The sequence below is a fragment of the Ochotona curzoniae genome, unplaced genomic scaffold (assembly GCF_017591425.1).
Source record: "Ochotona curzoniae isolate NIBS_2020 unplaced genomic scaffold, NIBS_Ocur_1.0 patch406, whole genome shotgun sequence".
Taxonomy (NCBI): Eukaryota; Metazoa; Chordata; class Mammalia; order Lagomorpha; family Ochotonidae; genus Ochotona; species Ochotona curzoniae.
Window position 1 is genome coordinate 74 of NW_024466980.1, and position 25667 is coordinate 25740.

The 25667-nt window shown below is 40.7% G+C and overlaps 1 protein-coding gene across 1 annotated transcript; it reads right to left on the reverse strand.

Annotated features, from left to right (window-relative positions):
• Window positions 1-9927: 9927 nt before the first annotated feature.
• Window positions 9928-25211, reverse strand: LOC121167640 (glycine N-acyltransferase-like). Its single transcript, XM_040997173.1, has 6 exons — window positions 25049-25211; window positions 18795-18902; window positions 15632-15739; window positions 11982-12108; window positions 10831-11002; window positions 9928-10422 (listed from the first exon to the last, which is right to left on the reverse strand). The coding sequence occupies exons 2-6, from the start codon at window positions 18870-18872 to the stop codon at window positions 10020-10022; spliced, it is 888 nt and encodes a 295-aa protein (XP_040853107.1). The 5' UTR covers window positions 18873-18902; window positions 25049-25211; the 3' UTR covers window positions 9928-10019.
• Between the last annotated feature and the right edge of the window lie 456 nt (window positions 25212-25667).

The window sequence follows — 25667 nt, forward strand, 5'->3', positions numbered from 1 at the left end:
CACTTTCCCTGAAATGAAGCAATTAAACAACCTGTTGGACTACACTATGTGTATCAAGTATACAATCATATGCTTGTTATTTATATTGTTCCTTGTTTTTTTTTATTGTAATTAACATGTAGCTTACCAACACTAATATGCATATTTTTAGTGTGTAGTTTCTTAAAATTTGGTCAAACATATTTTCATGTTATTATTATTATAATCACCAGTAGTTAATGTCCTTAAATGTGTTTGTTACCAATATCTTATCTCATTCAATGCCACAGAAAAACATGAAATGCCTTTTATCCATATAATTTTGTCATTGTAAGATTGTTCTGAATCAGAATTCTATAGCACACCATCTGATTCTGACACATTTTGCTCAGCATATGATATCTGAGGTCCGTCCATACTGTTATACTCATTGGAATTAGTACCTTTCTTCATGTAAACTTTATAGATTGTTAAGTACCCCAGCTGAGTAATATTTATTTTGTCTCCACTGTTTGGTGATAACAAATAATACAAATTTAATTATGTGCAAATTGAAGGTCTTGTGCATATGTGTGTAAATATAAACTTTTTTCATTGGATTAAATTTAGTAAATACTTCCTAACTTATTCCTCAATGACAAAATTAGCTATAACAAAAGTTAGACATCCTAACTAAGCCTTTGAAAACTATTCATTAATCAAACCCTTTGACACACTGGCTGATGTGTAAACCAAGAATATAGAGAATTTACACCAAGTATGTAAAGGCCCTTCAGTAGGAGAAAACAATCAACATAATAAGTCAAATATGATGAAGGAAAAAAGGTTCATCTTATTAATCCAGGATAAGCACTTACTAGAGTTTTGCATTGTTTCTTGACAAGCACTCAGAAAACTAACAATGCAAGACATTCCCTAATCTAAAATCAAGGCCTCTCCAACAATGTATAGAAGATAGTAGAAATGAGATGAATGCAGAAAAGCCTTCAAAACAAGGGATGGATTGCAGTGTTTGCCAACTCCTGTCTGCCTGGATCACACAGTTGTGCTTACCTTATCACAGGCAATTACTGTGCTTGAAAGAGCACCCAATACCACTGAATTTATAGCATTTTGTAACACTTTACAAAATTACATTTCTATGAAGTGAATAAACTTTATGTATGTCATAATACAGTTCTATAGACATAGTGATACTTTCCATCCAACCCTCCCTCCTGTTCGCATTCCTCATTCACCACCCTCTTTCTTGTTGTCTTTCTAAAAGATTATACTCAGAATATATTTTCAAAAATTTATATATAGTTTAAAATGTAAATTAATGCAATTCATAACCACAATTAACTAAAAATAACTCTTATTTATAAAATGTGCAACTAAATGCTCTAAATATTGTTAGCAATTTGTACAAAGTTGGTTGAAAACGTAAATGTGATTTTCACAGAAAGGAGTACTAACAAAAATTTAGGTGGTAAAGTTTTTAATGTTACTTATGCAAAAAAAAAGGTACCATACAGTATGGAACTCTACTCCTGAATGAGTGTCGAACTCCCAGTGAACCATAAAGATACCTTTGTATTTCATTCTAGGTTTTCTGTCTCTGTCTATACTTACGATGTTATGATCTGCTTAAATATCAGAAAGTTAAACTTGTAACTTGTACTAAGGGACCATACTAGTGTTAAAACACAGGGACATATTCAGGGGCAGGAATATTATGGAGGGAGTGTGGGGTGGGAAAGAGAGGAACTGCCATGTTTATAAAACTATCATAGAAAACAATAAATTTAATATTTAAAAAGCAAAGATCAAATTATCTTGTCTTCTGCTCTAAAGTAAAAGGCTGAAACTCAGCCATAAGTCAAGTATTCCTGGTTTTACTGTGTCTATCAAGATAGTACAAGATTCTTTCTAGAGAAACTAGGCAGGAGGAAGAAATAAGTAAGAGACATTCAAAATGCAAAGGAATGGTCACTATTTACAATGATGCAATCGTAAAAGCAAAAAATTGTAAGTATCGCATGAAACATATTTGCTAATCAATACACTCAGCAGAGCGACAGGAATAAAAACCATCACCTAAAGCATTCATTTTATTTCTATCCATTGGTAATAAAGAACCTGAAAAGGATATTAAACCACTTACAGCAGCATCTAAGTGAATCAAATGCCCAGATATAAATTCAACCAAGACTATGTTGAACTTATGTATTCAGAAAAAAATTGAAACTAAGAACAATTTGACATACGGAAAGGAAGTTTGTTCATGAGGTAGATAAGGATGGACATGATAAATAAAATCTTAAGCTAGAACGTGTGGGAAGAGATGAAACAAGCCTTTACCAGTGCAGTCCTAAAGACCAAGCACAATCAGATTCCTAGCTTCAAAGAGGTGCAGTGAAAGTAGAAGGGTCAAAACAAAATTGCACCTGTCAAGAGCAAAGGTCATGGCAACATTGCTGGACGATGTGAGTGTGTTTTGCTTGTTGACATTTGGGATGATCAAAGAATGATGGCATCTGCAGACATGCGGACTGTTTTGAGAAAGCTAACCTAACATTTAGAAAAAAACACACAGATGCACAAACTGCAAGTGTCAAACAGAATTCTCCACCACAGCAAAACTCCCACTCATTCCTCTCATTAAACAAGGACAATTTTGTGAGTAGTTCAACAACAAGTAGTTAGAAATCCTCTTGCTAGTCCTAATTTTACATTTTTTCCCCTCTGATTTGGAAAAATTTTAGTGGACATCCATTTTCCTTTAGATAACAGAGTAATAAACAGGAAAGACTTGCACATCAATTGAAACTTATTATTACGATTTGATAATAGCAATAACTTGTTTTCAGTGTTCCCAGCTCTACAATATGGGTAGGATATTATGTTGTAATGCATAATTTATCCATATTATAATGGACTTTTGTATGAGCAAAACTCTTCATGCATTCCTTTTCCAATGTCCTAATTTTTTATTTAAAAGCAGATTTTTAAAGTATCTGAGTTTTTTTGTGGGGAAATTTTTTTACTTAATTTTTTTTATTAATTACATTGCATTATGTGACACAGTTTTATAGGCACTGAGTGATCCCTCACCCCTCCCCAAACCCTTCCCCCATGGTGGATTCCCCCACCTTGTTGCATTACCACAGTTCAAGTTCAGCTGAGATTCTTTCATTGCAAGCACATACTAAGCATAGAGTCCAGCATCTTATTGTCCAGATAAGTTCAACGGCTTCTTGGGGAGACCATCTCTGGTCTGAAGATAGAGCCAGCAAAGTATCATCCTGATCAATTAATCAGGATGCACAATCGGGTGCTGCTGCCTTGACCAGTCCAGACTACTGGAGGTTCCTTTACCTGTGATTGATGGCAGGCTCCTTGGTCACACCTAGCTTAGTCCATCACCACCCCAACTCTTGAGATAACCAGTGGGGCTAGAATTTTCACAGGATGTGGCCCACACATCCCTCACAGAATTTACCCCTGGTTATGGTTCTTGAGTGCTAGTTAATGTAATGGCTTGCTTAATGTGACCCTTCTCCTGATCCATCATCATGTCAGGTAACATGATATAATTCTGCAGGACAAGCCCCAAGCCATAGCTTCTGCATGGACTGGTATTTGGTGATCAGCATTGTTCAGTGATTGCAAGTTTTACAAAGGAAGAGTTACTGCCAATGGGAATCTACAAATGCTTCACGTCCTAGAAGCACAATGGGTTCAACGTGGAGCTAACTAAGCAGCAACTCAAAGAACCAAAACCCTAGAGCTCCCCGGCCGGGTGGCCAGCAGGCGGAGCCTGGCACCAAATGGCGAAAGGCCGCCCAGGGACATCTCACAGTAAAAAAATGTAGAGATTCACTCTATGTCCCATTATTAGTGATATTAATTTGATCATCTAGTTAACAAGGCATTTTTAAACTTCTGGGAGTCACACAAAAGTACAAAAGCCACATACATCTCTAAACTTTAAGTGCATATAATTATACATATCTTTAAGGTTTGCAAAGTTTCCTCTTTGATGAAATATTATGAATTTCATTGAGGCATCCATATTTATAGTTTTGCATTTGAAAACTCTAAAATCAAAGAATTAATCAACCATAACAGAAGCTATGGACTTCTGTGATTAAGCAGGAAAACTCAGAAATGAATATAACTCACAGTCAAGTGAATGAAAAAAATATTACTCTCTCTTTGAAGCTATGAAATTATTCATATACCATTAAGAATGGTGTTTAAAGGAGGTATCTTACCTAGCAATTAACAACACCAGCATCAACACTGCACATTAGTGTATCTGGGGATGATATGAGGTTCCAGCTCTTGACTCCAGCTTCCTATTAATATGGTCCTTGGGAGGCAGTAGAGACAGCTCAAGTCTTTGGGTTCCTGTCATCTATATGGGATACCTAGATTGAGCTTCTGGTTCATGATTTTGACTTACCGATTCCTGGCCATCATAGCCACCAAAGAAGTGTGCCACTGGATCAGGAGCTTGTTGTGTGTGTGTGTGTGTGTGTGTGTGTGTGTGTGTCCAATAAAAAAAAATCACAATCTTTAAATGACTTAAAAGTAAAACAATTTTGAAGAACATAAAAGCAAGGCTACAGTCCATCCTTTTTCACCAACTTGTGTGTTTCACCTGTGGTTAGGAGATGTCTAACCTGTGTCACCCAAGGAACACTATTGAAGACCTCAGAGTCCAGGAAGCTTGCATGGGCTTATTGGATTAACAGCCCTATATTTTGTGGTATGGTAGTACTCTACAGGTTAGTTTTCATTCCATCAATCATTCACTACTCCAGTAATAATAAATAATACCACCTGCAGAAAACATATATGTGGATTGATATGTAATATATTCAATAAGTGTATAGGTTTGATTTGTTTAAAGATGGCATTTGATAATGAAATCAACCATTTCATAATAAAAGCTCACTATACATCCGCAGTTTCACAAATGAAATGATGTAAGAATTTAAATGTAGGCATGCTTGGATGCACATGGGTGGATGACAACCAGTTCATTGAAGCCTGCTGAGGACATCTATTACCATGAAGGGCAGAACTAGAACAGTTCTTTCGGACAAGCTTTAACAAGCGAGTATCTGGGCAAGTGGAGACTCTAAGGTGGACTGTATCAGCCAATGGACTTTGGAAGGATTTCCTCAACCTTGGAGCAATGAAATCAACAGCATCTCAGAACTATCAAAACCACTTAAGCAGTATCCTTGGAACATGCTCCACCATGGGAACATGGGATGACATCAAGTGGCCGTCTCCCATTTCTGGATACTGACACAGTTGGACTGTGGGGAGTAATTCTTTTCCATTCTCTCTCTACTTTCTCCAGATGCAGGAAGAAAAAAAAAAAGGAGATTGGAGGCATTTGTCTCATCCACTTTCCTTAATTCCTTGACCCTCCCACCTGAAACAGTGGTCCACAAAGGCATGCATCCTTCTTAATTATGTAAACATCAAAAATAAAATAAATTTATTGTAAGAAAAAACAAAAATAATTATAAGTATAGTAAATATCTTTTTTTGGAATGTCTGTAAAGGTGAGATCACTTTGAAGCCTGTTTGAAGCCAGCTGAATTACTAAGTGAATTATCATCCCATTTTGTGCTTTTGGTTATATCTTCTCAATTTCATGAATGTCACATGATTTCTATTTCAAGCTGGTATTACAGGTATAGCCTCCTCCCCTAAACATGAAACCCCTCTCTCTGTTGACAGTCCAGACTCCTCTTTATTGATATTCACAAAAATTTCTTGTTAGAGGGTACAAGAGAGTGTTAGCCTGTACTTACCACAGACACAATAGCCTGTTGTTTTGAGTGCTAAGAAACTGCAGTATCCATCTACTTCTTAACAATCCTTTTTTTTTGCTGCAATGCAAATGCTTTCAAATATTTTGGTTAGATGAAAGGTTATAGAGAGGAGGGAGAGAGAGAGACAGAGGGAGAGAGAGAGAGAGAGAGAGAGAGAGAGAGAGAGAGAGAGAGAGAATCAGACATCTGCTGGTTCACTCCTCAAATGGTCACAGTAGTTAGGGATGGAATAAGTCTAAGCCAGGAGCTAGGAGCTTCAGGTGCATCTCCCAAGTGGGTGTCAGGTGCCCAAGCATTTTGACCGTCTTCTGCAGCTTTTCCCAGGCTAATTAACAGGGAGATGGGTTGGAAATGAAGCACCCAGGACACAAGCCATATAAGATGCTGGCATTGCAAGGCAGCAGTCTTATTCTGCTACAACTGACAATGCAGTTGTTTTAAATGTAGAAGTTCTAAATGCTGAATCAACTGCTGCTTTACATGTCCAACCAAAAAATTAGTGGAAGTCTTTCTTCAAGTGGAGAACATGCCTAGTTAAAATACAAGGAATACAAATGAGACACACATTTTCAAAAAAAAAGGCAGAGTAAATAGATGTTTCTTGTGCTGGGTTCTCAAACAACTTGGTGAATGTCGGATGTAGATGGAACTGGTGAGGACTGATATGAAGGATTCTCCCAAGAGGGATTTTGGGAAACACAAGACCAGAATTAGTGGTGAAATTCATTGGAAATGTATATTCTGGGGCTGTTACCTAAGTCTACTGTGTCAGAGAAACTAGGGATAAGGTTCCACATGTGTCATGCCAAGCCTTCCCAGTGATTCTGATGTGTGTTCTAAACAAGTGTTTCTCACCAGAGGTGAGGTTGCCTCCAGAGAATTTTATCTCTATTTCTTTTTTATAGTTATTTTTATTTTTTATGATTTTTACATAAGGTTCAAGGGCTACAGGAAGGTGGATGAGATCACCATTTCCACATTCTCTTTTTTTCCTTCCTGTATCTGGAGGAAGGAGGGTATAACGGGAGAAGCCACAACCAGCCTCCCAACCGCCCCACGATCTCTGATTGTGGGGCATGCTCTGAGTGTCCTGCTCAAGAGGTTTCAATAGTTCAACAGTTCTGAATTGCTGCCAATCTCATCACTCCAAGCATGATGAAATCTCTCCAGAACCCACTGGTTCACACAGTCCAACCTAGAGTCTCTGTTTGCCCAGATATTCACTGCCAACACTTGGCTGGGGTAGTTGATTGATTTGTTCTGTCCTCTGTCCTCTGTTGTGGTACCAGGTGTCCTCTGCAGGCTCCAATGTACTGCCATATCCTCCATGTGCACCTGGACATACCCTCAACTGCTCCATTTAAGCTACTGAGGAGGCCCAGCTCTGACACATGCACTCCACAGTCAGAACTATGGAACATGCAATTCTTTCCATGGTTGGGGTTTTGAATCCAGAAATACAGCTGGGGGGAATCCCCATAGAAATTTCATCTGAGGTGATTCCAGACCTGATCTTATGTGTGCTTGCCAATACAGGGTCCAGCATAGTCTGTCACCCCAATCAGCTTATGCATATGCTGGTGGTTGCAATTGCTGGGTCAGTTCTGCCTCCAGCCCCATCTTCTACACAAACCAATGAGTGTCGCAGCCCGATCCTGCCCACCACACACTCAGCCTTCACATACACCAGCAGAAACTGTAGGCTAGTTGGACCAACCTGAAATAATCCACACCAGGCACACCCCTGCCATGGTTTCCATGCTTGCCAGTATGTACATCAGACTAATCTAGTCCATCCCACATTCCATTAAGCTCTCACACAATTCAATGGGCCTTGAATCCTAGTTCAACCCAACCAGACCCACTATCCAGCTCACACAAGCACTGGTGGGTGCCACTCTCTGTCTAGCCATACATACCCAACTCCTGGTTCTCACTCTCACAAATTGAAGTAGCAACCCAAGAGGGAGGTGCTCACTGTTTTCTATTGGACCCAGTCCCACTCATGGATCCTGCACTCTTGAGGTGTTCCTGCAGTTTAACTTGACAGAATTTGCTCTCCTGCCAGCATCTACCACATGATGCTGCAGCAAAGCCCAACCAACCCACACCCATTCTGATTTATGCATGCACCAGTAGGAACACTCAACTCAGCCTGGCTTTCCCCTGATCCAGCTCACATGAGGCCAGTAGGTGTTGTAACCCTGCCAGGCCTGGTCTGCCCCCATCCAAACTCACATTTTCCAAGGGAGTGGTAGTCCAGCAATGGAGCCCCATGCATCTTCCCTACTAGCATTCCCCCTGTCCCCCGGGTCTCATACGCGCTGGTTGATTGCTGTGGCCAAGTTTTGTAGGGCCTGCCTCAACGTGGCATTTCTCATTGGATGTAGCCTGGCCAGACCCACCCCAACCACAGCTCCAACTCATGCTGGTGCAGGCTACCAACCTCGCCCAGTTATGCCAGCTCCTTGTTCTGTCATTCATGTGAACTGCCATGTGTTGTGACCCAACCCAACTCAACCCACATTCTATTCTTGTGCTTGGATTCACCAGTGAGTGATGTGAACTGGTTCAGCATGGTTTATTCCCAACTTTCACTAAATGTATGCCTGTGGGTACCATTTCCTGGCCTGTCCTGGGTTGTTCCTCACTGTGGTTCTTGTGCTCACCTGCAGTGACCGTGTTAAGACAGAAGAGTTACCCAAGTTCCTTCATCAGAACCTCTCTTAGTGCAAGATCTCATGCCCAAGAGTGGACCCTAGCAATGACTGTGGCCTTTCCTGATTGGCCTTCAACCTATTCTGGTTTTTGCTGCTGGTGGGTGTTACAGCCCAGACAAGCATGGTCAAAACCACAAAAGAGCTCACACATGACTCAGTAGGGGCAGAGACCAAGCCTAGCCCTTCCTACACCTACCGTGGTTGTCACGAGCATCAATGCATACATGCCTCAGGTCCAGGGAGACATTTTCAGTTACCCAAACAGAAAAATGGTGCTTCTGGCATCTGGGATAATGGCCAGATTGTGTTATGAATCTAAAATGTACAGAATAATCTTGCAACAAAGAATTACATAGTTGACAACATCCATGGTGCGGAAGTTGAGATATCCTGAACTAAACTGAACCTCAAATATTTTGGGTGCCTGTGAAATTAAAATATTAGAAACTTTTTGATACTGGTGGTATCCTTGGTTGGAATGGTTCATCTCCAGTTCATCTCAGGTGGGCCAGAAGAGAACAATTCCTTAATTCAGGTGATCATTTTCAGTAAAAATTCTCTTTGTAGATGGCAAGTGCTTCAAATGCTAACTTCAGGTGAAAACACTGCACTTCAGTCCTGCCTAACACATTATCTTAAAATAATGTGTTCAAGGTCAAGTGTAGCTGTAGGTGTCCTTGGTGTATCCTCCTCCTCTTCAAACACTCCCTCATCTCAGGTGAACGCACACCTGCCTCTCTGAGCTTGAGTGATCCCACTTACCCTTCTATGTACATTCACCCCATGTTCTTCCCATCACAAATCACTTAGCTGAAATCTGTGCAAGCAGAAAATATATTATTTGGTAGTGGCAGCAGTTCCAGGAATCTCAGGGTTTGAAGACAACACTTGATTATTTTCTTTAGAATGAGAGGTGAGAGAGGATAGGCTAATACAAGGTTTTCTTTTTGATAATTCTCTTTGTTATATCACATACTTTGTGTTTGATCTAATCTTGCTTGTGTGCTATGCATAGCTTATTGAGTGTATCTATCACACCATAATTAGATGAGATTCTAAAGACCTAACAATAGTACTGATGTGCTGATCAATAAAGGATCAGTCGCAGAGAGAGGAGTGATAATGCCCAGAAAGTAGCACCTCCCGTTACTCATCATGGGTGGCAAAGTCTCCCAAACCATGCATTCAGCACTCCTGGAGAAGCACGTTGGAGCAATATGCAGCTGAGTAGGAAGTGATGCAAAAATTCTGAAAATGTGAGAAGCTAAAACATGTGGAACCATGTACCAGGACCTTGGCCTGCTTTGTGTCAAGGGAGCTAGGAAGTCCATCGCAGTTATGTTGACCACTCACATATTCATGGTAGTCCAATGAGCTCGCACCATTTCAGCTTACAATGATTTATTCATTCATTCCTCTGTTTATCCACTACTGTAGATGGATCCCTACTTATTCTCAGCTCATGAGTCCAGGCCTGGCTTCACACCGGCATGCAGATCCACTGGTTCCAGTTACAGGGCATGAGGATGTGGTGCAGAGTGTCACCCATTTTTTGCATAGCTATGTTGTCCTTGTCTGTGTGAGAATAGACAGGAAAGCCAAGTTTTTCCATGGCAACAGCCTGGGCATGGACAGTGTGGGAGACAAGGCCCAGACCCCGGTACTCAGGTAGGGTGCCTGCCATTCGTGTTTCTCCAGTCTGGTCCATCAGGTCCCAGGACACAAGGGTGCCATCTGGCCCCAGCAGACCACTGGTTGGGAAGGTCCGGATGCAGCGTTCAATAAATCTCTGGCTCCTCTCATTCCCACCGTAATACCAGAATTTATTCACCAAGGAAGCATGGGCAACATCCAGAGATGTGAGCTTGAACTTCTCATGGTTGCTATGGAAAGCCCAGAAAGAAAGTCCATGAGGATGAGGATGTAATATTCGTTCTGACTTCTTTTATCTTGTGAGACAGAGTACAAAGTCAGGAAATAGCAAAGGCAAAGAGCTCCTAGATGGATAGGTCTGTGACGATAGAGCAAAGAAAGATCAATATCATACAAGCATTGTTGGAGAGAAGAAACAGGAAGGTTACAAAGGTGCAAGTGGTAGACAGGTTCTAAATATTCCAGATGAAATGGAAAACAATAGAATTTTTTAAGCAGAGAGGAGCACAGTTGGTGTTGGAGTTTTTCAAGGATGATCCTGAGTGTTGGGAGAGCATTGATGTGGGAAGTCAGAAAGAAAGCAGGGGAGAAATTGGGAAGCTACTTCAGAAACAGGAGATGTGCTTTAACCAACTCACATGGCCTTGGGCTTGCCACCAGTGGGTGGTAAATTCTTGACGTCCAGCAGGGAAGGGATGAGTTTCTCAACAGTCTTAGGTGTCATATACAGAAAGCTTTCTGAGCGTTTGATTTTGAAAGATTTAACGGCTGAGAAGTTTTGTATCACGTCGTTCAGACGGTTCTGTGAGCCTAGAGCAATAAAAGGAGATAAGTAATGATGAAAACACATGATAGGAAGTTCTGCAGAGGAGTAGGAGTTGCTGGGAAATGGAATCAGAAAACCTGAGCCACTGGGATGACAATGAGGAAACCAGGATGGGGCTTTTTAGTTTTTAAAATTATTATCTCATTTTATTTATTTATCTATTTTGTTTGTTTGCAGAAAAAAGTCTTTACAAAAACGCATTGCTACTGGTGGCCTTGACAATGGCCATTGAAATGTGTCTAGGCTAGCCGGGTGGAGACACGTGTACTGTTATGGTGTCATCACAGCCCCATATTGGATTGTCCTCCACAGTCATTCCATTCATAGCCAATCCATCAACAAATTTCACCAGCTAATAAATCCATGTAAGACCAGAAGAAGAACCATCTTGCAAGACCCAATCCAAATGGTTTAGTCCATAGAACATGAAGTTTGCCATGAAGTAGAAGTTAAGTGACACCTCCAGCTATTGTTCTAGCTTTTCCTTATTCCACATTTTTAAATAGTCTTTTCCGTGTCTTGTCTTCTAGAACATTCTCAGGGTAATTTGGTTGGTTAAAATCACAAAGCAACTGACAGTTGGCTATTATTCTTAGGACTCTGATTTCAGAGTTTGCACTCATAACCAAGACAGTTGTCTTAAGCGACCTGAGAAGTGCTCTATGGCACAATGAATTCCTCTTCATGAGCCTGCCCTAACATCCCATCATCCTAAGGGTCCTGGATACATCTGAAAAATGTGCTTAAGTCCTCAGTAGTAAGAATTACAATGTAGTTCTCTATATGAAATCCATTCTCCCTAGGCCTTGATATGCTTTCCACATCGGTGGATACAGGAATAATGGAGTTAGAAAGCAACAAGCTAAGGGGTCTGGTGCTTGGAGGAAGGCGATCTGAGTCATATATGTAGACTTGACTGAGAAACAGAAAGGAGACCTCACGCATCCCATTTCTCTGGCTTACTTTGAATCTGCAAGTGCTGTTTCCAGTTGATGACTCCTGGAGAATCAAGGAAAGCTTGACAGGTGTTTGGGTCCCGGGAATAGATGTGGTAAGTATTGGTGTAGTGATCGAGGTCGTCTGTCATATTCTGTTATCAGAAAACAACAATGAGCCTTCTTCAGGTTCATCACACAGTGCTCTTTTCCTTTTATATTATCATTCTACAATATTGTTTGAAGCAATAAATGGGATTGGTGTTTTAATTTGTCTGTTATAATTGTTTCTGAGTCAAGGAAATCAAGAACAAAGATTAAAGCACTTATAAAATTTCAGAGCAATACTGTTCTCTACCTCTGTGTCACATTAAAATTTCAAAAAACAAACACAATCATTTCAAGATAGTTCCTTGATTTCTCAGACATCCTTAAGGGAAGAGGAAAGGCAATTGAACAAGGAAATGTTCTGTTACAGAAAAGCTACATTGCAGCTAAAATATTTGCAGAACATGCCAACAATGAACATGACTGTATTAAAGTGGCTCCGGGATGGCTTTGATTACTGGGGCTAATACTCTTGGGAACACCTGCATCCCGTATCAGGGATACCTGGGTGCTTGAGGCTCTGGACGGCACTGAGGATGTCTCACGTACCCTGATTTCTGCCATTGGTGTAGGGACCAGGATTCAGTTTCTGGCTCCAACTTCTGCTTGGTACAGCCCCTGTTCATGTGGCTTTTTAGACAGTGAATGGCAGATGGGAGATTTCTGTCTCATTTCTCCTTTTTCTCTCTATTCCCCTCTCAATTTTCTCTCTCTCTCTGTCTCTCTTTCTCTATTTCTTTCTCTTCTTCTTCTCTGCCTCTCAGGTAAATGAATTAAAAATATTTAACAGCCAGGTATTGTGACATCAAGATTTATGCTGTTGCCTGCTACACTGGTATGCCATGTGTACAACACCATGCTATCTTGAAGTATGAAGATATTTCAAAACGTTAGATCCAGCTCCCTGTTAGTAGACCAGAAAAAACAAAGGATGGACCAAGTGATCCAGACCAAGCTCCCAACTCCTGACTTCAGCCTGGCTCAGTCCTGGCAACTGGGGTATGAACCAGCCAAAGGGATATCTATCTATCTATGTATCTATCTATCTATCTTGCTTGCTTTCTTGCTTCCTTCCTTCCTATCATTCTTTTCTTCCTTGCTTCCTTCCTTCCTTCCTTTCTTCCGTCCTTCATTCCTCTCACACGCTATACAACTTCCACTCAAATGAATATGCAAATCTTCAAAAGCAAATGACATTGGTGCCCTAAAAGCCCCATGAACTATATACATATAATAAACAGCCTCAAATCACAGATTCTAATTGCCCCAATGCTGGCTCTCTACTATGAAATTCATACACAATTACTGGCGTTGATCCTGCAGTGTTAACACCCAGTCTACCCATCAATGTTAGAGAGAATGGTGTGCCCACTGAACAAAGTTAGCTCATGAATCCTGTGGCTGGCCCTGTGTGACAGCCCACACAGGCGCTGACGAATCCACCTGCAAACTTGGATTTAAGCCATTGAATTCGCTCCCTTTAATCCCCTAAACAGGCAGGAAATTGACCATAACTTTCTGACTCCAGGCAATGCATTACAAGAAAATTGCTACTGTCTTCCATAAAAATAATCATATGAAACTCTTAATGGACTTCACCAATTTTTACACCAATCATCTTTTAATTCCCTTTCCTTGTAGTATCTTTGTATTTGTACATTGTGGAATGACTAAATCTAATTCATACATATTTACTTCAGACAAGATGTTTTTGTGGTAAGAACATTTTGTATAGATACTCATAGCATTTTTTTTCAAGAAGATTATGTGTTATTCTGAATCAGAATAACTGTGTAATAAAATAAATCTCTTGAATTTATGTCTCTGAAATTTTGTGTCTTCATCCAACATCTCCACAAATGCTCAAAACTTTTTTTCCATAGTGCTGTTGCCTTGGCTGTGTCTTTATGGGAAAATGTTTATTTAGGTAGTTTGCCATTTCAGTGTCAGGTGATGGTTGTTTTCATATCATTGAGATGAGTTCCTCATATATTCTTGGCATTAATGCGTTATCAGATGCGTACTTGAAATGCTTTCCCTCAATATGTGAGTTACTGTGCTACAAGTAGAGACTATGACCTTGTGATCACAAAAATTTTTTTTTGCCTGTCATCTTGCTCCAGCCTTCTACCCTACTTCATTTTGTTTGTTTGTTTGTTTGTTTGTTTGTTTATTTTGTGTTTTCCAACTAACTCATCTTTGAATTGTATTAACTATTTAGTGTGGGTGAGCCCAGTGCCTGGATGGGTCTAGGCCTACCTGCCCTATGCAAAGGGCCATAGGTCCAGGCTGGGGCCTTGGCCTCGGCAGATGCCCGCAGGACACCCGATCCTGGTGCATGCCTACAGGTCCCTTGTCCACCTTTGGCCGCAGTGTTTGCCAGCAGGCCAGAGCTCCTGTCTGCCCCTTCTGGGCTGTTGCCCCAGGTGCACCTTCCTCCTCAGCTTCTCTTTCCTTCTCTGTGAGAAACAGCTCCAGGATGGGGGCAGGTTACATTGTGCCCCTTGGAGAAACACATGACCTGTAAGCTGGTTGTCTGGCCTTGTGCTTGTCTTCCCCGCCCCACCCTTAACAAGCCTATGCTTGACGTCCAACAAATGGACTCGTCCATCACACTTGTCTCCAGAGATTCTCTGCAGAGTGTGCTGTCTAGTTGCCTCAGAGGGTGGTTTTTTGGCTGAGTCTCACCCCTCCTGCAATTTACTTGCACAAATTTTTAAGTCCTTCCCAAATTGTATATGAAAATTCTAACGCTAGGATCTGGCACAATGGCTCAGTGGTTAAATCCAGCCTTGCAAGCACCAGGATCCCATATGGGTGTCAGTTCATGTCCTGACTGCTGCACTTCCCATCAAGATCCCTGCTTGTGGCCTGGGAGAGCAGTTAAGCAGTTGAGGATGGCCCAAAGCCTTGGAACCCTGTACCACCTGGCAGACCCAGAAGAAGCTCTGGGATCCTGGTCCAGCTCTGCTTCAGCTCCAGCTGTTGCAGCCCACTTACTGAGTCAACCAGCAGATGGAAGATCTTTCTCTCTGTCTCTCTCCTTTTCTCTGTACATTTGTCTTTCCAATAAAACTAAAGAAATCCTTAAAATATATGTTGATATTATAACAATATGCTTTCTGTCTTTATAGTCATCCTGGCTCATTGTCAGGTTGCCTGCCTTCATGTTTGCTCTTCTGTTTATTCCACTTATAATGTCTATTTTTCCTTATCAGCCTGGCAAATACATATCTTAACTGCAAAATCTAGTTTGGATGAAACTTCTACAGGGCAGTGTCTCTAACTTTCTCTTGTAACTCTGTCTCCAATCTGCATAGATTAACCATTTTTCTCTTACTTGGATTGGTTCTTAACTTCACATACATGCCTTTGCACACTGTTGTGTCCTAGCAGTAACTGATCTTTTTGTTTATGTTTACCTTGAGTCTGTGAGCTTCTTGAAGACCAAGACTCAATCATCATCTCTGATTCATTTCTGCATCCATAGGAGTCACACTGCTTGGGGCATGGCAGGCACACAGCAGGTATGAGCACAGAACTCATCTGTATGGGCAGCTCACTACGTACCTGCTCCTGGGGGCGGACAACCACAGTGTTGAAATCAGGCCACTTATCCACCAGGACCTTTAAGTTGAATGGGTTTCCATGATTGATGTGGAAGACAGTCCCAAAAACCTGCAAACTCCAAGAAAGTAGAGAGATCAGCGTATTGGAAAAAGATAGTGCAGTGTCTTATCGAACAAGACAAATATTTTTTGTATAAAATATGACAAGATTTTAAAACATATTGTTGCAGATTCTTCTATAGCCATCCATATACACAAATAATATACTCAGCTTTCCTCAAGTTATAATCATTGTCATGAATCATTCATTTGTCATATTAAAATTTCCCAGTTGTTTTAAACAATAGTTTATATGTGAATAGATAGGATATGCATATAAAGGAAAGTGGCAAAACATTAAAAATATTATCTTAAAGTTAAAAATCTAAATTTAATAAACTGTTATGAAAAACAGAAAAAATACAAATAATGTTTGATTATTTGATATATTATGAATATGTGTCTATACTGATAAACCTAAAGACTAATTTTCAACTTTTTAAAATTTATTTTATTTGGGATTCCCACCCCGAACTCCCACCCCTTGACAGATTTTCCACACGTTGCTACAATACTATAGTCCTTCATTAGGAGTCATAATTACACCAGTCTCTTCTCTAAGTGTGTCCCGACATTACTGATACAGACACTGTCAGACAGTCCGGCATCCCATTGTCTACACACTTTCAACGGTTTCACTGGTCAATTATTTTTTAATGCCTCAATAGGAAGCCATAATCTAAACTGACCTAACTGGTCGACATCATTTTGATTGAAATACGTCAGACCAAGAAAGACAAAGACCACGTGTTCTCCCTTATATGCAGGAGCTAGCATTTAAGAATAGAAAGTTAGGCCCAGCGCAATAGCATAGTGGCTAAAGTCCTTGCCTTGCACGCCAAGAATCCCATATGGGCTCTGGTTCTAATTCCAGGCAGCCCCACTTCCATTCCAGCTCCCTTCTTGTGACCTGGGAAACAGTCCAGGATGGCCCAAAAGCTTTGGGACCCTGTGTGGGAGACCCAGATGAGGCTCCAGGCTCCTGGCTTTGGATTGGCTCAGCTCCAGCCATTGTAGCCGCTTGGGAAGTGTCTCATCAAACTGAAGATCTTCCTCTCTGCCTCTCCTCCTCTCTATATAGCTGACTTTCCAATAAAAATTTTAAAAAACTTAAAATAAGGAAGAAAGATCTGTGTATGGCAGTACTTCAGCAAATATAGTGTGCCAAATCTTGTTTTATCTGGTCAATGCACTGTCTCAAATGACTGATCTATTTATGTAGTTTTGGTTTGCTTTGTTGCCTGTGTTGGTGGATCTTTTCAAAGAAGATTCTCTATGCCAATGTTCCTGAGTGTTTTCCTTACATTTTCTTCCAATGACTTCATAGACTCAGGTCTTAAATTTAGGGTCTTGGTACTCAACTCTGTCACTTTCCTTTTATTAACTGTGTGAAAAGTAGAGGAATTCATTCCACCCCCTTCACACTTTCCCACTCAATTTCTCCCTCTTGCCAACTTTTTCATATATTAGTATAGTTCCTTAGTCCAAGCTAAATGATACAATACTTAAGTGTATCATGACATAATAAGTACAGGAAATGAGAAAATAGTATGATGTAGAGATATATTTGTAAGTTTCATTGGAAATTTTCTTGTATTTAAAGTAGAGAAACATACTGCATACTATCACTGCTTTGAAGTATATTAGTCTTCCCTGTAATAATCATGATTATGAATATGTAAGTGTGTGTATGTACATATATACATATATTTACATATATATATATATATTAGTTTACCTGTATATGCATATAGACTTTGCTGGTTGGGTGATTTAAATCAGAGATAACATATGATATTTATCCCTTTCGGATTGGCTTACTTTACTAGCACCATCATTTCCATCTGGAACCATTTTGGTGCAAATGGCAAGTTTTCATTCCACTTTATGGCTGAGTAGCATTCCACTGAGTAGATATACTACAATTTCTTGTCACTCCTGAGTTCATGGCCATCAGTACGGATTCCGTAGCTTTGCTATTGTGAATTGTGCTGCTGTACACAGAGCTGCAGAGCTCTCTGTCTCTCTAGAATGCAGATCTCGTTTCATACATTGTTTGATTGGGTTGTGGAATTTCTGGCTATGCCTCATCTGCTTAAGGATTTTAAACCATGAAGTGAAGCTGCATGTTGCTGAAATCTTTCTTTGCCTCTATTGAGATGATCACAGGGATTTGGTCTTTGTTTTGTTGCTGTGGTGTATCTGGTTTATTGACTTCTGTGTGTTGAAACATCCCTGGCGCAGGTGAGTGATCTGTTTCAAGTATTCTAGGATTCTGTTGACCAGCATTTCATGGAGGATTTTTGCCTCTCTGTTCATCAGGAGTATTGGTCTATAGCTCTCTTTCTCTATATGTCTCTTTCTGTTTGGGGAATTAAGGTGATTTCTGGCTCACACAACAAATTTGAGAGGATTGTCTCCGTTTCTATTGCTTTCAAGAGGGTGTGTCCCTTTGCTTCATAAATATATATACTCTTTAAAATTTCATACTGAATGAGGAAACTGAATGAGCTTAGCTGATATGATGCGTTTAATGGAAACAATGATGAAATAATATACATCTAATAAAGACTGCCACCAGAAAGAGAATCATGTTCCTTTGATTGCTAAAGAAAAATTACAAACACAGATCAGAATCTACGCTTAAAATTCCTGCTGGCCAAGCTCTCACCTAGCAAATGTTCTTTTAGAGAAAACAACTAAATATGAATATACAGTCCTAGCCAACATGGGAGAACTCTGGGCTAATTTTAAGTGTTAATTGCTGTTCGGAAGGGAGTCAGGGAAGAATATGCTAAGTCAGTGCAGAACAAAGGACATCAGTTAGACTCAGACATGCCTATGCTCGTGCAGTACCTTTGCAACTATTCATGGGATATTGGACAATCCATTCACAGAGCCACCTGAACAATAAGGACCAATAACAAACATCATGTTTCCACTTCCAAAGGAGTGGAAACATGAATAAACTGTGACTTAAAATACACATTGCACAAACGTTCGTCTCCTTTCTATTTCCAAGCATGCTTCTTTCTCTCATCCTCCCCGGAACTTCCTGTTGTCACCTTTAAGGATTCCGGAAGGCATTTCCTCAAGGAAGTTTCCAGCATCTGTAGCATCTGTGCACCCTGCAATGTCAACATTGTGCAGGAGTCCGTGTCCTAGAGAGAGAACTGAGGAACGTGCAAAAATTAGAAGAATTGGAGAAGATTCAGAACCTGGAAGAGCAAGTTCTGCATTAATAGGCAGGACTTTCTTTAGTATCCCTTCACTGAGATCCTCACCAACTCCCAGGGAAGACAAGACTCACAGTCAACACAGGGTGGTTTTTGTTTTTCTGAGTTTTTAGGTCTCTCTCTCTCAGCTTTTAATGAATTAAGCCATTATCCTACTAAGCTTAACAAGTGCAACTAAGAATAATTGCAACATTTTAAAATTTCAGTTGTGATCAGCAATTCCCCTTACTACTCTATAGAAAAATGTGTAATCTAGGAGTTATTGAGGAGAATCAACATGACAAAATAGGGAAGGCCAATGTTAACAGATGATGAAACATTAGCCAGTGTGAAACAGAGAGGGTACATTGAGACCAATAGGAGAAGACAGTACAACTGCACAGGGGTACCTGGAGACTGGCAGACACTGGAAAGTAGTGAACCCAATCTTGTGGCATTGCTGTGACTGATCCCCAGCAGTTTTCAGAAAGTGGTTATCTGAAGTGCAGTGACATCCAGAACTCCACCAGCAACAGCGTGGGAGGGACTTTCACCAGGAGCTCAGGAGGTGAATCCAGAAAAAAAAAACTGCTTGTCCTGCTGGTCCATTTGATTTCAGTAGGAGCAGAGACAGAGTGGCAGATCCCAGACTGGCAGTGTGAGAATAGGGTGGATTTCACAGCCCAGTCTGCCCCCTAGAGGCAAATCGGGCACCATTTTGTTTAAGGAGGCAAAGGCTATGGGAAAGGACTGAGCATACATTGAGCTGGGAGTGAACTCATTTCTGGCTCAGTGAACTGCAATAACATGGCATCTTGCAGGTCCATCCAGATATGGGTGGCCAGCACATCAAGAACTCTATTAGAAGCACATCAGGTGCCATTTTGCACAGTGTGGCAAAAATGTAAGAATGCAGGGACAAGAGTGTGATGCACATGCACTGGGCTGGGAGCAAACTTACTAAACTCAATATATTGCACTGGTCCCAGAAGAAAATGATACCCACCGTTCCAGTGTATGTGTCAAAATAGGTCCATGTAAACCTCAGACCTAATAGCCAACAGGTTTAAGCAAGAGTAGCACCACCAACAACCTAGCTATAGAGGACATGTCACATCTCCCTAATCCTGGGACCTACTCCAATCAGAAGTGGGAGAAAGTTTGTACAGACAATGGTGCAGCCTCAGCACAGTATCACAGGAGCTGGAGAGTGGTGAACCAGGAGCTGGGGCTAGGGACACCATGGTGGAAATCTAACATGTGAATCCAGACCTGGAACTCACCCGAGGTAGTGGAACAACTGACTTCAAACAAAGAGCAGTGTACCAACTGCAATAAGCAAAATTGAACTGTAGACCTGTAGGTGACAGAGCCTAAAAACCTGCCCCAAGGAGAAGAATCTGATAACTTGAAGGAAAATGACCAAGAGAAAAAGAAAAGACAGAGGTACAACAAATATTACTGAAGACTCCCCTTGCCAAACTCAGAGTTAACTGAGGAAGACCTGGAGAACATGGCAGATACAGAATTCACAACACTTGTGAATTCCATAGACTAGGGAACTGTATCATAAAATGATAAAATACATTTTGTAAAAACTTGACATGTTGTACTCATTGCATCACAGAAAGATTATCCAAACAGTCCCTAACACTGAACTCCATGAAAAATTGTGGAAAGAGGTTATGTTACCACAATTCTGATATTTGCAGTAGAGAAAATTGCCAAGTGAAAGCAGTAAGGAAGTTTTCTCAGTACAGTGTGTTAAACTGAGTTATCACATGATGACTAAAAATGCATGTCATGTGGTCTTTTAGAATAACATGGAAAACTCTTGTGTTTCTTATCAAAGTAAGGTAACCAAGCTGCATTTATGGTCACCCCTGGAACAACGGCTATGGCAACAATATTAAATGTCTGATCACACAGAGCTATGATACATAAGAACAGAGAAATGATAAGCTGTTCCCTAGGATTGATCAGATACTGTGGATGTGCTTTCCAGGCTACATTCAGCATCATGCAATGCCAAGGAGCACAGGATGGAGATTGGAAATGGAGGAGGTCATGTTGGAGCTTCAGATACAGTGATAAATCAGAGAGAAGGGGAGACCAAGAGGGTGGGGAGGAGAGGGACTGGGTGAGAAGGAGAGGTAGAGGGTGAAGGAGAAGAGGAGGGGAAGAATGTCTGCAGATTTGAGTAGTGACCCTAGGATCAGTGTCCCAAACATGCACAAGGAGAAACTGCCTTGGCCAGAGCAAAGAGTTACTGGAAAGGACAGGAAGCAAATATTCCTACAACTCACACAGGTTGACAAGTGTTTATTGGCCCACCGGCTACAGCAGAAAATATAATACCAAATTGGCTTTGTTCTAGATCAATCCCAACAACTAGCTAAAAGCAAGCTTTGAATTGACTCTACTGATTCCAATGACTAGCTGTGTGTGAGACAAAATACAACCTGACAGACAACTGCAACACAATACGTTACCCAACAGTGTGTAAATCACATTGTCCAGCCTCCAGTCAAAATGGGACACACACAAGTAAGCTGGAATGTCAATTAATATCATAACATTGTGTATTGTTGCTGATTTTATGTTGGGGCTTGTGATTGATAGGGTTTTTACTCTGTTGACTCTACCTTCAGACCAGAGAAGGTCTCCCCAAAAAGCTGTTGAAGTTATCTGGACCCAGGCTTAAACTCATAAAACTGAAATGCATTACATCTGATCTGTAAGAATACGTCCAGGAAAAGTGTGTGAAATGTGGGTAAGAGTGGACTAGATGTTACATAAGACAGGAGCAGTGAGGTTAGACAAGACAGTTAAAAGTATTTATAATGATAAGCAGAGAGGAAAGCATCGATGATTACTGAGTATACATCTGCTCATTCAAACAAATCACAAAACATCTCAGGTTGTATCTCCAGAGAATGACAAACTGCTTACAAAATTGGCATGATTTTGACAAGTACAAGGAGGCTATGGATTCGTGATGCAGTGGTATCTGCATGAGGTTATGCAAATCCATGAAGATTCTTGAAGTGTACCAGAAAACCAAAGAACCGATTTTCTATACAAAATACCTAGATAATTCAATGAGAATGGCTAGCAGTCTTTTCAGCAAATGATGTACAAATTTAATTTTCAAATCAGAATGGCTTCTTGGTAGACTCAGAGAATTGTCAAGTAGAAGAAATTCACAATTTTCTGTATTTCTTGCTCTCTATTCTGCCTTTCTCAAATCACTCACTAAAAATAGCTCCCTACTCTATATTAAGGCCTTTTGCAATACCAGTAAGAAAATGCAGCAGTCAAAGAATAATGTTTCGTTTCTTTTTACAATGCAGGTCACATCAAGCAACATTATTCTGTTTTCATAATGGAAAGATACAAAAACAACTCAGGACCATTCCATGCACAGGCTAGAGCAACATCTGTCAGGGAAAAATGCCCCAATGTCCTTCTCCTCAGGTAATAAATTCTGTTGCTTCTTTCGCTCCGATCTTTTTTCCTGGTTCATTGGGAAAAAACATAGAAGTGTCCAAGTTGGAACAAAACCAGGCTCTCCTGAGTCTTTGCCCAGGACATCTCACTCAGGTCCCTCCCAGCTCATCCTGGCTGAGAAGCACCACATTTCCTCATGGTGTGAAGTTCCACTGTTTGTGATAAACAATAAAATAGCCTGTCAAATCAGCAACACGGTCTTTGACTAGAAGTGAACACACAAGCTCTGACCCAACAACTCTTACTGGCTGCAAGTTTAAGACTTCTGTGATTTCAGAGTCTTTTAGCATAACTCCTCAGGACCAGTTCTCTTTAAGATAGTCTACAAAGAGTTGGATTTGCAGCAATGAAACCCATAGTCTCTTGTGTCTATGGAAAAACATCCAGGTTCAGGTTCTGCCATGTAGCATATTAATAAGTGTACTGGTGAATGCCCCGCATTTGTTCAGTGCATGTGTCTTCTATCCTTGTCCCAGATTTCTCTTAGCCATTCGGCAGCAGGTGCTTAATACTCCCTTGTATCTCCTTCAGGATGTGAGGAGAGGGGAGACTTGGTAGAATCAAGGGTGTGATATGCCTTGGCTATACCTGCTGAGCTGAAGGTTTCACTTCAGAAATGTGCTTGTTCTGCTGGGGCTGACCCCAAACCATCTCCCTCACAGATACACGTCCTCAGGTTATTCATTCAACACAAAGTGCAACCCTAGGACCTACCAGCATTTTATTCCTGGCTTGGAATGCCCTACTTTGGCCCAGTTTTCTACGTTCAGATTCCACTCATTCTTCAAAGTTCAGCTCAACAGCTTGTTATCCGTAATCTCTAATTTCAGGAAGAATAAATAACCCCTTTGTGATGTTTCCATACGTGTTGATGTGTGTCTCAATTACAAGCCTTGTTACACTGGGTGCATGCTTTCTTTTCTACATGACTGATACATATGATCTGCATTTCTGATGTGTAGCAGGATGCTTTCAAATGGGCTTATAGGCAGGCCTCTTTTTCTAGACCACATTTCTGAGGCAAGAGGGCCATTTTATGGATTCTCCTATAATTAATGCTTACCATAGCAAGTGCACAATAGATGTGTGTGACAAATGACTGAACATATGAAATGTCTGCATTAACCTGTCGGTCTAGTCCTTCAACTTTACAAAGGTACAGAGTGTTAATCCATTCTTTTAATCAATATGCATATGTGGAGTGCATAACATATCCTGGACATGACAGTGGTTTGTAGACACTTTGGACTGTCATGTATTGTGCATTAGGGTCTTAGAATGGTGAAAGTTTCATATTCCTGCTTTCGTATTGTCTTTTGTGTGTAAACAGCACACAAGGAAGTTACATGAACACAAGTTGCAAAGTGATATTGGATGTCAAATCCATGGGGTATAACGTCACTGCATTTCCTGATAGGTCGAGACTACAACCACACTCTAAGTGTCTACACAGAAACTGACAATGAAATGTGCATCCAGTAAATAAAACACTAAAGGGCACCAAAATGGAGAGTTCTCAGAAAATCCCAAATACTCACTGAGCCTGACACAGCGTTGGGCAGTGGACAATGTCCTTGTGTGTGAGTGTCAGAAACTGACCAACATTGCAGAAGTGGAAATTAATCCAAAGAAAATAGTTGCAAGGAGGAAATGGCAATTTAAAAATTTTTAAAACCACATAAGCATGGATAAGCACTAAACAAACTCTCAATGTCCAACAACAGAAAGACACAGCAAGGTGAAAACAACTCTAAAAATTAACACAACAGACATAGTGGAGAGAAAGAAAAGGCGACATTTAGGATACAGTGCAGTTCATACGCAGCACATATAAGCAGAGTATAAGACAGAACACTGAAATAAAACATGGGTTTTGTGTTAGTGACTTTAAAGTGGAATAAAATCTATCCTTCAAATTATTTAAATAAACACTAAATCTGTTCTATATGCTTATCCTTATTAAGCTCCTTTATCTATGGATGTAAGTTTTGATCCCTCATACCTGCCTACCTGATAACATGAGTAGACCTAACTATGTTAGTGTTTTGCAGTGTTCACATGCGGTAAGTGTTCTGTTCAGCCACTTGTCTCCAGACAGCACCCACATTGACCCTTGTTCATTTATTAGTTCAGAGCTAAAGTCTCTCAGAATCTTTCAGAACTCTTGACAAAATCAATGCCCTCTACAGAGCATGTGTCAAAGATGTATTTCTGAGGTTGACATTAGTCCTTTTCCTTAAGCAGACTTGCCTACATTTCATGAGCATGATTTAACATCAGCATTTCAATCTGACTTATCTAAGAACAGCAAATGTCACAAAGCAATGACCATCTTCTGTAAAACTGGTTTTGTTCTACATATTATGGTTCATGGTACTTGTGGGGTATTTATAGACCATAAACTGGAATCCTGATGAAGAGTTAACCTGTTCTTCAACTTATATTTTAATCATTATGGCAAGACTAGTTAAAATGTACCCACTTTTCACAAATCCCATGTGCAGTACAATTTGTTCTCTAGAGTGCTCACACAGTAGATTAGATCTACAGATTTGTTCACCTGACAAATCTACTACTTCACAAAGGGGCCTCACCTTCAAAGCTGACTCCACGTTGCTCTTCCAGCTATCCCAGGAACAAGTGACTGGGAGCAGCCCACTTCAGCCACAATCTTCCCAGTGCAGTGGGCTCAGCAGTCTTGCCTGCTGGCCACTTCTGTTGTGCTTGCTCCGGAAACAGTGCTGAGCTGACGCTTGTAATTTGAACCTTGAGCTAAACTGGTGAAAATTTCTGAGAGCCAGCCCTTGTGGAATCCAGCCCTGCCCTCATGGTCATGTGTGCAAGGAACTGGCTCTGCAACGCTGCCACCTTGGCCCTGTGCCCTCTGTGCCCACTCTTTCCAAAACACTACACTATCATTTGTCCCTATTGGCCCTGCCAGTTCTGTGTAAAGCCAAGCTGCAGGAAACCAAAAGGCCAGTGGAGGAGCTCACTCAAACAACTGCAACACAAGTGTAGCAGTGGGAACGAGAGAATGAAGTCTGAGTTGCAGAACTTGTTCTCACATGCATGCAGAAAATGAGGTGTACAGAATGATTTAAGCTGGCTGGGTCCTCTTTAGTTTAAAGTTATGTCCTTCCTCTCCCATACTCCTTTCAAAGCTACATCTAAACATCACAGCAACGATTCATATAAGCAGTTCTTAGCATCACT